Here is a 17,922-nt window from a genome sequence, read left to right as displayed (position 1 = left end):
GTCGAGGTAACGCCGCATACTTCGCGCAGATGGGATATTGATCTTGCTTGGGGCTTGCTGAATAACCTCCACTAAGTCCTTGAACTGGGTATGCTCAATTATTCGGAAGGGTAGGTGAGCGGCAGAGATGAAGTCTAGTATCACTTTTACTAGACACTCCTGGGAGAAGGATGGGCTTCGTAGGTGAGTTGGCTTTAGAATTGTGTATACGGATTAGCGCGAGAGAGATTAAAGGTCGAGATTATCGAATAGCGTACCATCTGCTTCAGAAGTTGATCAACCCTTTGGGTAGGCTTCTGAGTACACGAGCTTGCCTTAATATTTGCACTCATTGGCGATGACCCAGCGCGGCGATATCTAGGATGCACAAGGGTACAGAGACATGTTGTACACATCACCTTTGGCTTGCCAGTCTTTTCATGAGCAACCTGATTGAAGTTATCCCAGATGTTAGATGTCGTTTTCCCATCCCAACGGATAGATTTTTGAATCTCAGGCTGCGATCCAAACTCTGTCGTTAGCCACCACCTTACAAAGTTCTTCCGGGATTCATCCATCTCGCTACTAGACTCAGATGAATAGAGGACCCAGTACCGCTGAAGAGGGGGGCCAACACGAGGAAGTGAGAGAGGTGCAGTCGGTGATGAAACTTCCAATTCAGATGTCAATGGAGTTTGACTGCCAATAAAATTAGAGATGTTGTCTGAATAGAGCAGAGCAGAATTCAGATCTAGATCCGAATCAGCATAGAAGGAGTAATGGGACTGAGATATCTGTAAGACATATTGTACTTGATCACAGGTCGCCTAAGAACACGTTAAGAGAGAATGAGGGAGAAAGAACATACCCATAGAACCAGCTGAGAATATCAGGAATATAGCAAACAATTCGCGCCGCGCGGGCGGGTTTTCAACGTATCTCTGCTTTTATCGACGTTGATTGGCTGTTACTAATCACCAACGTGGATGTTTGAGGATAATTAAGGATATCCGTGTGGATATCCATGGATATCCTCCATTTCCCCGGGATGTTGATCTTCGGGGAATTGAAGTCACTAAGTCTATAAATCAGAATTTCTGAGTGAAATACAAAGAAGGTGAAGGTAGGTTAGCCGATAATCTTATGTCAGATTTACTAGAATGAACCAAGAAACGGTGAGTTCGATCATACGTGCCCCGTTCAGCTAAGATACCCTCTACCACTGCGTGGCGTAGATATACGTATATATTTCATTAACCGATTGGATACATGGTTAGTATGGTCACGGCCGGAACATATGTATCTTGTGTTCGGAAAAGGTTATTAATAAGCTGCATAAGAGCCACATGACCATCTCTAAGTAGATAATTAAGCGAGAGTTATGCTAGTGCGGATATCCGCAAAATATCCTCATATCCTCGCGGATGTCCATGGATGTCCTCCTTGAGGATATAGTATTGAAGTGATATCCATCATCCTCAGATTGCGGATAAAGTACGTGACCTGATATCCAACGGAGAGGATATGCCGCAGTCTACCGGGTACAATCAGATCAATCTGATATTCATCGTACATAAAATTCTCAGCTTTTCAGATGTGAACAACAATCAATCTTCCTTTGAATTACAACACAAACAAATGACTCCAACGCCAGCTTCTGTCCTGTACAATGTACTTATACATGGTGAAGGCTTTCTGGGGTAATAGATGGATCTTCCAGAGAGAAGCTTATTGCTCCACGAGGAAAAGTCAATCGAGGAAGCTGCATTTGAGGGGCCAGACGATACAGGTGGCTACGGTTATAGCTAGTTGGTTGCTAGAACCCAACCGAGGTTCTTTGGAACATTTGTCGATCCACCTCCTATTTCGAATCCCCCCTCCTCTCCCGGACTATATTAACCCGAACTCTCCACACTATGGTCCTCGAGATCCTGCTGGGATACAGCTATGCCTGAAGGAGCCTCCAATTATTCTAATCTCTAACACTAGATGCTCACTCGGGTGAATACTTGAGCGAAAATCCTAGGTGGTCTTTTCAGAGGATTCTGGCGCGGTACTCTGCAGAATCCTATTGGAGAAGCACAAAACACTCTAACATCCTATATTAATTATATTAAAGTAGAACTGGTTCCCGTCCACACATCTACTCCACAAAAGCACTCAGGGACAATCCCACGAGGAAGAGGCTGAAGAACACAGCACAGATTTTTGTGCAATCTATGCGACTTACTGCCGCCGTTAAAGACAGGGATGCATTCTATATTGTTTTTTCTACTCACCAGTGGCGCACTTGCGACTTCTGGCGTACAGGACCTACGATCGAAGGACTTTCAAGTCGGTATCGATCCTGACACCGGGGCTGTGCTTTCCATTGTGAACCCAAACGACAATGCCTCCATGAATTGGATCAGCGGACCAGAAAACACGATCTGGCAGCCCCTTGGTAGTAGGTGGGGATTAGGCCATGTGGATCTAGGAGACCTCAACCGGGCAATTTGGAGTACTCCTGATATCAAAATTGGAAATGATCACATGACTGCATCCTACGCAATGGACAAATTGAATGTGAACGTTACCAGATGGATAGATGCACCTTCGGAAAGTTTTCGGGAATGCTATTCATTCATGAACACTGATAACGATGCGCTCAGTCTTAATGCTGCCGGTCCTGAGTCCTTGGGGATTTATGTCCCTTTCAATGACCATTATACCTCCACGAAAGATGTTCTAGAGCACCGGGCTCATGCCCATATCTGGGCGTCTGGTGAGAGCTCTTCATGGGTCAAATTAACCAGAATGGGTCTACGAGGACCCCACCTTGGGCTGGTTCTCACGGAGGGCGCACTTTCAGGTTATAGTGTGCAGTCGCGCAATACGGTAACATCCTCCAATACACGGGGTTCCTTTCTTCTACATCCTAAAGTGCCTGTTCTGGAAAGCAAAGAGTCGAGTCAGATCTGTTGGACCATGTTTTGGCATAATGATTGGCAAGACTTTTTTAAACAAAATATCGAACGATCCGACCAGTTTGTCCGTGTTGAAGCATCCCCCTGGACAGCCGTTAAAGGCGAATCCGTCAACTTGACAGTATTTGGGCGACCTGGAGATAGTATCTCACTTAATGGAATTGACCTTTGGCCACACAAGGATTCAGGCTTGTATTCGACCTCAATGCAGGCAGACACCGCAGGCGAGCAAAAATTAACGTGTACCCTGAGGCGGGGTAACAGTCAGCACAATGCCACTGTTGTCCTCAACACGGTTTATGACGTTGATCACATTATTGAGAACCGCGTTAAATTTGTCACCATGAAACAACAGATAAACTCATCCTTCCCTGATAGGTCAAGGGCCGGCGCATACGCGGTTTACGATAACCAAATGGAGGGAATAGTGACATTCGATACTGCTTCCGACCGGAACACGGGCCGAGAACGTGTCGGGATGGGCGTATTAGTAGCCCGGTGGCTCCTAAGATATCGTGATGTGGATGCTGAGAGATCTCTTCGGATCTATTATGATTATGTTAACAACAAGCTCCAAGACCCATCAGGCTACGTTTATGACTGGCCGATTGGATCCAAAACGGCGTCTCTCCGCTTATATGACTGGCCATGGGTGATGCAACTTCATCTTGCTATGGCAAAGCTAGGAAATAAGGCGGTAACGAGTCATGGGAATTATACTGCTACGCCCGTGGAACGTTTACTGTCTACAATAGAACAATTTTACATGGAAGGAGGAGCGACCTATTACCCAATCGGATTACCTATCTTGGAGAGTCTTACGTTTTTACACAGCTACAGGAATAGGGAGGCATATCAGCGCGTTCTAGAACTATTTACGGTACATGGCAAGAAGATCGCCGAAGTTGGGCAGGATTATCCCTCATCGGAGGTGAACTATGAGCAGTCGATTATTGCCCCGGCTGCGATTATCTTACTGGAACTGTACCGATCCACGGGGGACAAGTTTTGGCTCAATGAAGCCCATGGACACTTTGACCGTCTTGAAGCATTTGGAGGGAGACAACCCGATTATCATCTTCAAGATATTGCAATCCGCCACTGGGATGGATATTGGTTCGGAAAAGATCGGATGTGGGGCGATACGTTCCCTCACTACTGGAGTACTCTGACAGGTATCGCAATGCATCACTATGCGAAAGCCACTGGGGATAAGACATATAAAAGCCGTGCTGAGGGTATCCTGCGGGCAAATCTCGCTCTTTTTACTGAGGATGGACGAGGATCCTGTGCTTTCATTTATCCTATTGCTGTCGACGGACGTAAAGCTCACTATCTAGATCCATATGCGAATGACCAGGATTGGGCCCTGGCTCACATTTTGCAGCTCAGAGAAGACGATTAGTTGCTCTCAGTTAACGCTATTAGAGTGTCGGGATATTTGTGCCAGATTTATGTGCTGAAATGGACATTATTCACTTGGGATATGCTGGTTTTATTACCTCAACTGATTCGAGGCATATATTTATGGCGGTTACTAGTTTGCTATCCCCCCTCCCCGTGTACTAGGCCAATGTTTCGTAGTGTCGGAGAACTACAGCGTCTAATGGAGCTGGGTTGGCCGAGATCGATCGGTGGGTCTGAAAACAGATGGCCAATTGACCGGCTTCGGAAGCGATTATTTGGGAGGTCAGAGCATCCAGAAATGGTGGTTCAGATAACACCACTATAGAGATAGAGAGAGCTTATAAAATACTAGGGGAGATAAAGGAGAGAAGACCCCCGACAACGAAGGATGGAAGCTATTACCGATTACCTTCGGTATGGCAGTTAGTATTACTGTATTATTTGTTGAAAATGCCTGTGCGCTCTCCCATATCGTCTTATCTAGCGTTATTTATATACTCGCCACCAGATTCGAGGTCCTGAGGCAATTCAGCGCTATTTATGTTGTGATTCAGAGGTAGCGCTGCTGAATGTACTTGATTTTCTAGCCACGTCGTGGCCCTTCTCTTTCCGTTTTAGTGCTTACCCTCGCCGCTTTTTTGCTTACTGGGTAGACCTGAGCACAAGCCAGGCTGAGCGGGCTGAGCCGATCACTACGCACAGGGTGCGTGGACGGGTAAGTATCCCAAGCGGGCTAACCTCAATAGAATGCACCTTACTAGATTTCATCCATGGTTGTCCCCCTACTTAGGTGCCCCTTTTGCGCATTCCCCATCCTTTTGAAAGCAGCACTATCACCACGACATTGACAACCCACTTGAGCCCCGGAACGATGAGCACAGCCTTGTACATCGGGCACCCGGGATGATTGCTCATAACCACTGACGCCATTATATTTGACTAAATAAATATATGAAAAGATAGCTATTTACTAGGGCTATTCCGGATTGCATGTCCAACTATGCCACAGCCACTGCAGCATTGCGGACCTCGCCTGCGAGGCAAAGGGGTTTTTCTTCATCAGGCTGCTCATTAAGCTGCGTATCAAGCTGCTGAACCCGATTTTGGCCTTCCTGTATAGATAAAAAGTTTAACATTACCTAGATTAGCGTGTCGTCTTGCCCTTGTCTTATATTTTCGCTCATTTTCTTCCCGTATTTCTTAATTTCTTCTTGTAAAAGAAGGTTGGTATGCTTGGCCATTTGCGCTGCCTTTTCAAGATGCCAAATATGAGCAATAGGACTGCTAGAAAGCTTCCGTTTCGCGCTAATACTGCTCTGTAGACTGCGTACTTTCTTATCTAGCTAACGAGTATTCTGCGGGGTCTGAAAAGCAGAGGAAATAGAGCCTTCAACTAGCCGTGATGTAGGCGTACGTAGTTGGAAAGTAAGCTTCGAAAGAACATGCTCTGGATTGAATGGCTTAAGCCCTGCTCCTGCGAAACCACTACAGATCTTCGCTAAAGTAAATACTTTGCGTCCATCTGGAGATAGCGAAAGAAAATCCTCTTTATCGATATCGTTATTACCGGCAGCCATACGGCCGTCAAGAAGCTTTCCGTACGCGCCTTTGAGTGGGCCAAAAACACCTACATCAAGCGGTTGAAGAAGCTGATATGCATGAGCAGGCATACAGAGACAGATAATTATATACTGCTTGCAGAATTTCATCAAACTCAGCAGTTAAATGACTGCTATGGCCGTCAAGAATTAGTATTAGCACCATTTATATAGCGCTTAGAAAACGGCTTAAAGACGTTTTTTAGCCAGAGAAGGCCTATCTTATCAGTCGTCCAGCCATTCAGACTAGTTGCAATCTACCAGTTACTAGCAAGCTTAGGTTCCTGAAACCAGGCAGCTTGTTGGTAGCTAGCTTTCAATATAATAACTGGCGGTAGATGTACGCCTCTTGGTCCGATCGTTTCGATAATTGTAACCCATTCGCAATTGCCCTGGATAACTCCGTGGTCTCTCGTTTCGCTCAGTTGCAGTAATATCTTTAGAGGTAGATCAGAGCCTCAATGCAAAGCCAGTTTCGTCGAAGTTCCAGATATCGTCTTCATGTATACCATGCTCTTAAATTGCTATCTGTACAGCCTGAAACCAAGGTGTTATAACTTTTGGATCTTCTTTCTTTGCACATTGATATGTCATTCGTCTTTTATATCGCGTACGTAGCTCAGAATAGCGCTTAACAAATTTATAACCCCAGTTAACTCCGAGGGTTACAGTAGAATCTTGTAGGCGATTGCAAAATAATATTTGGGCCATTCCACGTAGAAATTCTGGTCGAATTGGGAATCCCCGTATATCTGCATCTAATAATCGCTTAAGAAGCAATTCTTCAAATTCAGTAAGTTTATGGCCATTAGCGTGTCTTTCTGATCGTGATTTTGAGCCATTAAGCCGATCACGTAGAGTATTTTCAGAAACTGTGAAGACCTACACAGCGCGTAATATTGACTAAATTTGACTATCCTGCTAGGCTGAAATAGCCATCTGAATCCTCAATTCTTTAGAAAGAGGTATACTGGATTATGGTGGCGAGAAAAGACGCTACAACCCTTGGATCTTCCTTTTTCGCGCATTGATATGTCATTTGTCTTGTATATCGCGTACGCAGCCCAGGGTGGCGTTTAACAAAAGTATAAGGCCAATTAATTCCGATTGTTGCTGTAGGGTCTTGAAGACGCGTACGAAGTAATATCTCTTCCATTCCACGTAGAATTCCGGTCGAATTGGAAATTCTCGTTTATCTGCATCTAATAATCGGTTCTGAAGCAATTTTTCTTCAAATTCAGTAAGTTTATGATTGTTGGCGCGTGTTTCTGCGCGTGATTTTCTCCCTTAAGACGCGCACGAAGAGTAGCTTCAGACACACAAAAAGTCTCTGCAGACTTTAGTATTGATTTGGTTTGCTTATTCTTGTAGGCTACAATAGCCATCTGAATACGATTTTCTTGAGATAAAGGCATTTTTTAGCGTTGTATCAATAAAGAAGACGCGTTGAAGAGTATTGGTTTGGAGAAGATGAGGAAACTCCTCGTCGCTCGCTCGTTGATTACGTTATCAATTCATGTTTACATAATCCTTAACTAGGCGGCTTGCTCGAGAGGAATGTGCAAGGTATTTCCCACTCTATCCTTCGATCAGGTATTCGCGGGACCTTAAATGTCCTCGGAGAAGTTCCAGAAGGTTATCCGGTGTCCAAAGCACAACAAGAATCGTGCTATAGACGGATGTGCGATAATTATGTTCTGTCGGAAAAGAATTTTCCGGTGATTGATTGCGTCCGATCATGACACCCCTTCATAGCAACATTCCCGTCTCGCTCAATTGTTGTGTCCACCTTTTACTCCAACTACTTGTTCTCATTTGTTCCGGCACGGTACTATTAATGTCATCATATTTCGCGTCGCTTCGGGTCCTAGAAGGTTATTCCCTCGAAGCTTGATTCCCTGCCGGCCAGCGATTACCTTCCACCGTTGATATTCTTGCCACCTGTTTGGCTTCTAAATTGGCATCAGACAGCTTGGTTTCTGATCACATAGTGGTTTGCTGTTGGCTTATTGAATACAACGGAACCCATGGCTTCTCATAAGTGTTCAACATGGGGCAGCCGGGCTTACGACCCTTTTTCGTTGGAGTTCCATATCGATTCTTCAACGCAATTCATGCATGACATGGAGGAAGCCGAACCGCCTGGCCAAATTAGGCAGAATCATGCGTTCGATAAGTCTCACCTTAGTAACGATGACTTCCGCCGCGATATGTTGCCTCATATGCTCAGCATGGAGGTTAGTTCGGCGCGTATGGGTAGCTTAGATTGAAGCTCAATTTGCTGACCGATATACGATTGCAGATGGTAAATACACCCGATGTGGAATTGATAGACATACAACCTGAAATCCAGTGGTGCATGCGTTCATGCCTGTTGGATTTCCTCATCGAAGTTCACGGCTTATTTCAATGCACCCCCTCGCCCCTGTTCCTGGCAATCAACATTTTGGACAGATATTGTTCCCGCCACATTGTGCGTTTGGAGCATTACCAGTTGGTCGGATGTACAGCCTTCCTTCTTGCGACTAAATATAGGGAAAAGAAGGATTCCTTACCCACCATCAACGAGCTGAGGTCGATGTGCGGATTTTCATATGACAAGGGCATGTTTCTAGACATGGAGTGGCATATGCTGGATGCTTTGGACTGGATGATAGGGCGCCCCACGATTGATGACTTCCTTCTAGCTGTTGTCACAGACATTGCCTACGATTGTGGAGTTATGCACATGGCGCTTTACATCTCAGAGATCTCCCAGTACCATCGAGCGTTTGTTTCTCAGCGGCCATCGGATCTTGCTAGAGCTGCTTTGGCTCTTGCACAAGTCATACTCAATGGGTACCATCTCATTACCGAATGCGCGTTGCAGTACGACGCTAGGATCTACGATAATCTATTTCAATACGTGTACCAACCCTCGCGTGTCCTCAGGCGGAAGTACGCGTCTTCAAATTACTCGAACGTTGCCAAAACTTTGGAGATATTCCTTGCGGAACAAATGCCCGCTTCCACCTATATGTCTTACATTTCTTCCTTTGCTGTACAAGATCGGCAGGCCAATGTCATTGATCGCATGGAAACGATATGGGCAAAGCCAACATTCACCAGTATTCCTCAGATAACCGCACTGCCTACCCCTCCAATAACACCGGAGTGAGACAATTTGGATACCAAAACGCGTTACCCTTCCTAATTGGCTGGGTTTCCTATCTGCATCAAGCACGCTCTGCCTTAGGCGGCATTACTTCTTGCATGAGTACAGGAATATCTAGACGCATTACTATCATGCAATGGAAGGCTCCTACGGGACTTAGTCAAAATTCTGCTTTTCTGGGGGGATGGATAATGTCTATCCCTATAACTAGGATCCACTACCCTTAGCATGAACTAGTATCCAGTCATTTTGCCTTTGTCTGATCCTAGCAGTTATTGCTTATCCTCTCCTTTGGAACCTATGATTGGGGTCCACATCTTGAATACTGCCAGCATTCGGTGAGGTTATTGGGGAGACCCGAGCCACACGCAAGGCTGGACTCTACTGACACTAAGACATCTCACAGCTCATCCGTAGCTTGTCTAGTACCCGCAATCTTGGCAGATCCGCTATGATATTCTGTCGTGAAAGGTTCTGTTGTATGTTGAGACGCAGTGTCAGGACATCTTCGTACCGTCTCGTAGAACTTGAAGTAACGATTCAAGGATGGTGGAGAGATCGTCGGCCAGATTTTCCGTGCGCGTTTTGAATAATTGGCGGCGTCTATCCTCCCAAGGCTTGAAATGACAGACAACATTGAACGAGGCGTATTCATGGCACGGCCTTCCGCCGGCACACTGGGGAGTATTTAGTATTGCCCAGGTATTCAATGCAAGCCAGGCTCGCGCGCTTTCGGTTCTCATTCAGACTTGAGGAACCGTCCCTCCACTGGTGGGCCTTCTGAGGAGGAAGTTCAGCGGGAAGTAAAGGTCTTAATGACCCAACTATCGCTATAGCAACGTTCTATTTCGAACCGCAGACGTATCTAAGTTCGACGATGTCCTCGAGCTCTTCCAAGCAGGCTAAAGACGATTCGGTATTATTCATTCGGTGATTTCCAATGCGGGAATGGATAAGGAGGACCTCTTTGCGGGTGAGTAATTTATGCGGTGAAATGTAAATTTCTTCAGTAGATGGCCAGAAACAAAAACACAGATATTCATAGCCGCCAGCGCAGTCAGATACTTGGATACACCACAGTTCTATCTATATTGTGCAGCAAACACGGGTGTTCTAGTATTCATGCGAGGTTTGCGATCCCAGCTTCCGAAGAGAAACATTACCATTATCGTGGTTGCACCTTAGATGACATGTATGAGCCCTCAAGGACATTCAGTTCACTGATCTTACTAACTCGAATAATTCTAGTGATGGATACGCTCCCCCCTTCTGTCGTTGAAACATGGGGAGACCTTCCTGCCAATCACCCCTGGGGTGTAGCTCGTGCACTTCTACTATCCCTTGTACAAACTGATATTAACGGGAAATCACTTTTTGTTGCAGGCCACAAAATCGTGGAGCTTGAAAACAGATTACTGGAAACACGGCCGCTGTGGATGGGGGAGCAATTGGCCGTGGACGTTGCCGAAGGGCAGAGAAGATTAGGTGCTACAGAGCCACTCAATAGGTGTCATATGCTGATATCTCCCGACTATTGAGAGAATATGACAATAGGTGCGATATAATCAATCACTTCGGCGCTTTAATGTGTTATCCATAATCTTTCAGCGCTTGCAAGCTAGACCTCGGATACAATGGGAAGCCTTATCAAGTACCTACTGGTCTATATACGAGTCATACTTGGCTAAGTATTGGCAAATTCCAGATTTGCAGCCGATATATGTTGAGAAGACAACTTTTGGAGAGATGAAGAAGATTAGCAACTGGTCCGGCCAGTTCTTGCTTGTGTCAAATTCTATAAGAACGCCCATTTAACATGCAGTATCCTCCTAAGAGATCGACGTATGTTGCGTATACACCGGCTTTTGCACTTGAAGCTTATTATCCTCTAATTAGAAGGCATAAAAACGAGCCCTCCATTTCTTTCCAAAAACCCACACAAGGGATGAGAGAACACAAAGAGCAAGCTGGATACCTCCGATAGTGTCATACATTTTCGCAGGACCCCATGCACCCGCCCAATTATTAACGCCAACTGTGTTTGTCAATTAGTCTTCCTGGGTGCAGGACTGAACCGCTTACAGGAAAGCCCGTAAAACAGGAAATTCTTCACCGCCATGCCCAGAATGAACACCTCGATGGAAATTGCCCGATATGCATCAACCATGTATGTTCCGACGGTTGTCACGGTAAACTGAATGGAAACTGCCGCGACACCCCACGCGACGGTAACCACCGCAGGCAACTTGCCTTCTTCTGTGAGATTTCCAAAAAGGAACCAACCCAGTACGCTTGTGATCATCATTGGGACCACCAACACGAGACGAAACTCGGGCTCGTAGATCCCGCTGTTTTTCCGTGCCAATGCCACAGCAATTGGATCTGACATCAAGCCACAAGCGATCGATCCCAGGACGCCTCCAACTACAACTCCGCTCGACATGTACCCGATTCCCACCGGTTGTAGGTTATATGGCGGTGATGCAAAGATCTGTCCTGTAACATAGGTGGTGACAACAAACCACGCTGTAGATATGGATAGGAACAGGGTTGACCAGACAACAGCAGGATGGATCAAGATCAGGAATGGTTTAATAACTATGGTCCAAAAAGGAGTATTTGAATATGGCCCGGAGAACGGGGCTAGACGACGGATGAATGGTTTACGTATGGGCACAATAATTTGGTCGGCCTGCAGAGGACGTGTTTCCGCCGCCTCTTTGATCGGATTTTCCGTACTGTCTGCCCCAGTATCGATCTGCAGAAAATTAGTACCAGAGGGTTTGATACGCTTTCTTTCGTACTTCACTTGTTGAAATTGTTGCAGGCGGCTGCCGTCTGAAAGCGGTCTCCCAGCCTAGAAAAAAAGCCAGGAGCAGACCAACTCCTAAAAATATACTCAACATCCAGAAGTTCCATTGCCAGCCCAGCCTGGTTGTGATAAGTCCGGAGATAATTACAGGCATGCCCGCCATCCCTTCCAGAGCAACCGTTATTGCAGCCATTCGGGCTCCTCGCTCATGGATGTAGTAGATATCACCGATCACATCAAACAGAACTGACCTGAAAGTTAGCATCCTGCTCCAGTCTCGTTCGGCTAGGTGGCATGTACCCGACTGGAACATGGAAACACTAAACCCTTGGACAATTCTGGCTCCGAGGAGCGAATTATATGACTGAGCTGCTCCTCCCCAGATGGTTCCCACGAAGGCACATAGCATTGACAAGATATATGCCGGACGTTTTCCATATTTTCGCGTTAATCCCGTGAGTATAATTTAAACTTCACGAGCCATTAGATTAGGATTCAAAACGCTGCACTTTAAACATACCGCTCCCGTCGCGCAAGTATTGTAACCTGAGAGAAGACTGATATTGGTAAAGGTGGCGTCAAACTCTTTTGTAAGAACCGCTGCCGAAGCGCATAAAAGGGGACCAATCCTATCATTATCAGTTGACCATTCTTGATCTGGTACAAGAAGGACTAAAAAGCTCACGCGCCGGCACAAATAATTGTGTTGTACAAGTACAGAATTAATATCATGTCACGCTACACAGTGGCCATCGAAGGGGATCATTTGGGTCCTGAGAAGGCTGCGGCACTAACACTGTGTTTGAATTCTTTCCGGTTCCCTTCTGTAGGTCCAAGGACTGGACTGCATTATCTGTATCTTCAACCTCCAGGAGAATTGTGCCTTCGACATGGTCGTTGTTCTTTGAAGGGTTTAAAATTCCAAAAGACATGGTTGATAGGATAGTCAGGCAAGCCGTGAGCCTATAATGTTAGACTGCCTTCCTCTTCAGTTACTCCTACCTGGATAGTCCTTGGTAGACGGGTCTCTATGCTTGATGCAGGGAACTACATCCAGTGTGGAGAACTGTTTTATTCTTGTACGGAAATCCCCACTCGAAGGTCCCCAAGTATGGGCAGTTGCGCTTCGCCTGGAGCCTCGTACTCAACACTCCTTAACGCTGCAGTGTTGTCCTAAACAGCAACCGCATCGAGATATTAATTCACGTGAGGGGGGAAACATGATGTAATCAACATACCTATAACTGGTGCAACTTGATGTAGAGAGATAATTATGGATACTATCAAGTCGTAAAGTACAGGGTTAGAGAAAGAAAAACGATCGATACAGCTCAAAATCTTGAAGTAGCTTGTAAGACCGAATCAGAAGTTGCATGACTATGAAAATGAGGCCCTATTTGTTTATACTTCTGTCATTCCAAGAGGCAAGCACAGGGGATCTAAAGCAAGGGTTACCAAGAAACCCCTAGATCATACCAATGAGAATCAGAATAAATATGCAAGTATTAGACCTACGACTCGCAATATAACGGAATGGGAGAACATTTTCCGTCCTGCATTCTGTCAACTGAACAGAAGCATCATTGACCTTCCAGGGCACTTCAGGTCGCACAACATAGCCAGCACGTTCAATACAGACCAACCGGTCTGAAGACCCGGCACAATACTTTCCTACTTTGTCTAAACGGCCTTCTATCGGTAGATCACGTTATTTCGAAGCAGTCCGAAGCTGGGCTCACTTCGGGCACTCCTTGATGAGCCAAAGCTGTCCTAAAATTGCAATAGCAGCCCTTCTGGCCCGTGGTACAACTTTATAACCCATGGATCGGTACCAACAGAGGGAAATGGATGTATGTTTATGTTGACATCATTTGGATGGAGGATGTGAGACGCATGACGAACAGCGGATTCCCTCTTGGAACACTCGAAAATAGACCGCCTTTCTAATGCATCATATTCTGCCGGTTAAACCTCAAAATCAATATTTAGTATACCAACCGCGCGCTTCAAGAAGGGCCTACAAGTGCCGAAATGTCCACTCACATGACCGGCTCCCATTGTGCGGCTGTGCCGTTGGCAAATGGTGCATTGCCCAATTTGAGCGGCGTCATCTCTGAAAGGAAAGCGTTGCCTAATGGTTCTCCGCCGAATCCGCAACACTCAACACTTTCGCGGGAAATCGCATCATTATGCTCTACAGTATTATTACATAGCCCGTTGATGGCAGGACGTTTTGGCAGGCATCATGCTGGGTCACCCGTCTTGGAGACAAATTGCATACTCTGTCTGAGATACTAGATTATTTTGCATGACCTGATTACTTCGGAAAGGTCGTTTGGTTCCCTTATTCAATCATCAAGTCACATAACTGTATACTTACAGGTACAGATATTAATAGGGTGATCCTGTTAATGAAAAAGTGGTTAAATTCACCAGCTCATTGATGCTCGACGGTTAATCTGACGCCTGTGCAGGTTTCGCCTATCCGCAAAATCAGTCTCCTATCAGTCTCCTATTAAACTTAGCCCGATTCACAGTCCAACTCACAACTCAGTTTATATTTAATTCCAGACCTTATATGACAATGATGATCACAGTGACATTCGAGGAAAATCCACGTAGTATTCGGCTCCATTCGACGGAATTTTGCCGGTGGGAATGGTAATCTTTGATGTAGCTGAACATAGAATCCATCCGCGGGGAAGAGTCTGTGTTCTTCACGTCTTCTACTGACGGCATAAGCGCCCATGCGTCTCACGAGAGCCATCTTGCAAACCACACGGATTACTTGGCATGTGCTCGAGAGGCTTGCCACATCCTTGTCGCTAAGGGAAGATACAATAATGTGTATCAGCTCCTCAGGCATACAAGCCAAATTCATTTCGAGCGTATACTCCAACTAGCCAGTCTCTCAGATGAACGGCATAACGTCGGAAAAATTAGGGATGGCAAAACTCGTTTCCATGGATTGGGAATAACAGTCAAGGCGGAAAGACCTTTATATGGAAAGAAACAGGAAGAGGAAAAATGTTCCAAGGTTAGACATGAGACCCCCACCCGACCAATGCAGTTGTGGACGGTAACCTTCGACACACTCACTTATAAATGTTAGATTGAACAAGAGATTACATAGATGGGGTTAAAGTAACTAACTATATGAAAATATCATGGGAGTAATTTGTAAGCCAGGGGAGAGGGGAGCTTGATCCTGAACGCAGCATCACAATACGACCGGGCTTAGGTCCCACCTCACCGGTTATCCTGTCTCGTTCATCATTAACCTTTCCCTAATTTCAAGAACGATTTAAGGCAACTCATCTAAATTGTATCAGAATATTAGTCGTGAACATCTGGGTGCTAACTTTCAGCATATATATATGGAAGCCAGAACGCAGCACCGGTAGTCAGCCTCCGCCGTGACAGAGAATCAACATCATCGCGCCCCTCGAAGAGTGGAGGATCACGCATAAGGCTGTAGAATATAATTTTTTGCAAACGTCACAGCACCTTTACACATTAGACGGTACCTTAATCTCGGTAATACCGCCCCCCTAGATTTCGTGATGTACGGACACATACTCCGCAGCTGGGCCATAGGCCAGCTATTGGATGTGGGCTTTTTGTCAACCTTCTACGATTACTCATAATTCAGTAGCCCCCCATAATACTAGGCCATTTTTCCTACGGGGATCTATGTCAGTTTGCCCAAAGGGCTGAATACGAATACAAGGGTAATAACAGAGGAACAAATCTCACAAATGCACCCTACCAGAAGCAAAATATGTTTCTTGTTTTTTTTTTTTCTTTCCTGGAACCTAAGCATCATTTCAAATTTGTCGAAGGCAAGAGTTGTTTTAGCTTTAAATTCTCAGTGTGGCTGACCTCATACGTGCCCCCTTTTTTTTTTTTTTTAACCATATGCAATGTTCCTGGCCTTCCATTTGAGGTGTAGATTCGATAGCATCATTCAACATCCATCGATCGCATCAGCAAATGGATTCCTCACTGGTCGGTCACGTTGTACAACTATGGACTCAAATAATCAAACCGTCCCTGAGTCTCTTGCGCATATGAGTCCCGGGTATTTATTGAACGCCGCAACTTGATCTGGCAGTGCTGGGCGAGTCAACTAGCCGGAAACCCACTCAAATAACCAAACAGCACAAGCACGTCATTCCCTTTTCGGAAAAGCCGAAATTGTCTCAGCGTAATTGTTGAACATCTAATTGAAGATCCCTTGCATGGTTAGTTACCACGGACAACATTCGTAGCCTGGAATCTTCTATCTTCTGGTGGGATCCCGTTCTCTCCCGAAGAACCGACCAAATGTACACCAATTAGTCATTTAATTGCTTAAATCAGCTCCTCCCCCGGTTCCGGTTCTTCCAGTAATAATCTGTCAAAGATGGCAGGGGATAAGGCGTGCCACACCTGCAGCCGTCGGCGTGTTAAGAGCCACATTGCAGGGACTTGAGTATTTGGGTTGTGGCAAGCTTATTCGGTGAAACGGAGGCGTGGGTAGTCGAGGAAAACTAATGGAAGACCTCTCCACTGCCAAAGGACAGGAAACATGTTTGCCCTTGTCGAATGGTCATGCGAGTGGTGACTTTTCCAGTGACGGACCGTCCGCCCATGACCAGCTAGGTGTACCACTGTCAGGCAGCCGGTAAGACTCGAACTCGTCCTCGATCGAGCAATTACCGTAGGTCAACCACAGCAGCTCGTCGACGAACCTGGACCACCATAACCCCGCGAGATATTCCCCTCGGAGGACAGCTCTCATGCGACTGGCGAGCCCGCTGAAGGCTATGAGCCGGCCTGAGTACCGAGTGAACTCCATGCTGCTGTACTTGAAGATCCAGTGATTTAACAGCATGTACGCATAGTCTGTTACTGTCTCCAGGCGTTCCCCTTTGTCAGCCCTGCCGCTATCTCTAGAATACCAGCCGCAGTGGTAACGCTGCTAGGCCTCTGGATCGGTGATCTTGACTCCCATGAAGATATTGCGAAGGGATTTCGGCAGACCTGTTGGATACTTCTCGCATGCGTCTAACTCCCTGCTTTCCCAGAGTAGCTGGTGCTGGCCATAGTGGAGGGCGCGCGGCGATAGGATGCGTTCTTGCAGGACCCAGCCTCGCTGGTTTAATGGTGCTTTCGTCATCTCCGTCTGCCACATCTCGTCTTGCACTATACTAAATCGGTCGTTCGCGGCGTCAGTCCATTGCGATTCGACGATGCAGAGTGCGAGGTGTATTGGGTCGCGTGATCGGAAGAGCCCCTCGTGGCTATTTTGAGAAGCGGTGGCCATGATATTGAGCCTGCTGTTGCTGTAGACGTCTTCCATCGACGCGGCCTCGGCTCGCCAGTCGGCTACAGAGTCTTGGAGGATGCAGAGCGAGTCAATCCACAGGGAAGGTATTGAAAACTGGCGGGACACGGCAATTGCCTCTACACTGGTTTTGGAAGTAGCTCTCGAGAGAGGCCCTGCTGGGACGCATCAAGCGTCGAAGACTCGAGTTCGAGAAAGTTTGCAAGGCGTTCCAATACCCATTACGGGAACTCATTTGGCGTGGGCAAACCTGAGAATAACTAAGTAACATATCTCTAGGGATTATGTCAGCCCCAATGGGTCGGCGGTATTTAAATTGACAGTGTACACAGGCCACTTGACCTTTCCAAAAGGTCAAGTGACCCTTACCCCCCCACACGTGACGCCAAGCCCTTTTAGTAAGCAGATATTAGGTCGCGCGACCTATAAATACTACCGTATTTCTTTTACCTATTATTTTTCTCTTTACCTTCTACTGCCTCCTATTCGAAATCTACTAAGCGATTATTACGCAGTTCCCAACTACTTACGAATTACTTCTCTCTTCTTTTCCTCATGGATACCTCCACAGATATTATTGATGTGGATATTCTAAGCGAGGCCAGTCATCAAGGCGAGGTATAGTTAAACTACTTATCAAGTAATTAATAAGTACTAATATATTTATTTTCTATAGG

At 46.1% G+C, this 17,922-nt stretch overlaps 3 protein-coding genes across 3 annotated transcripts; 2 read left to right on the top strand and 1 right to left on the bottom strand.

The window, feature by feature from the left end:
* Positions 1-2,229: 2,229 nt before the first annotated feature.
* Positions 2,230-4,350, top strand: BDV59DRAFT_211492 (uncharacterized protein; the record flags this gene model as incomplete). Its single annotated transcript, XM_073695811.1, has 1 exon — positions 2,230-4,350. One exon carries the CDS (start codon positions 2,230-2,232, stop codon positions 4,348-4,350), a length of 2,121 nt encoding a protein of 706 aa, XP_073542888.1.
* Positions 4,351-7,835: 3,485 nt separating this feature from the next.
* On the top strand, positions 7,836-9,306 carry BDV59DRAFT_148806 (cyclin family protein). Its single transcript, XM_073687327.1, has 2 exons — positions 7,836-8,187; positions 8,253-9,306. Exons 1-2 carry the CDS (start codon positions 7,978-7,980, stop codon positions 9,105-9,107), a joined length of 1,065 nt encoding a protein of 354 aa, XP_073542887.1. The 5' UTR covers positions 7,836-7,977; the 3' UTR covers positions 9,108-9,306.
* A 7,573-nt stretch (positions 9,307-16,879) lies between these two features.
* On the bottom strand, positions 16,880-17,224 carry BDV59DRAFT_206355 (uncharacterized protein; the record flags this gene model as incomplete). Its single annotated transcript, XM_073694785.1, has 1 exon — positions 16,880-17,224. The coding sequence occupies one exon, from the start codon at positions 17,222-17,224 to the stop codon at positions 16,880-16,882; it is 345 nt and encodes a 114-aa protein (XP_073542886.1).
* Between the last annotated feature and the right edge of the window lie 698 nt (positions 17,225-17,922).

Source organism: Aspergillus ambiguus, assembly GCF_047715705.1.
Source record: "Aspergillus ambiguus strain CBS 117.58 unplaced genomic scaffold BDV59scaffold_63, whole genome shotgun sequence".
Taxonomy (NCBI): Eukaryota; Fungi; Ascomycota; class Eurotiomycetes; order Eurotiales; family Aspergillaceae; genus Aspergillus; species Aspergillus ambiguus.
This window is presented reverse-complemented; position numbering and strand designations above follow the sequence as displayed.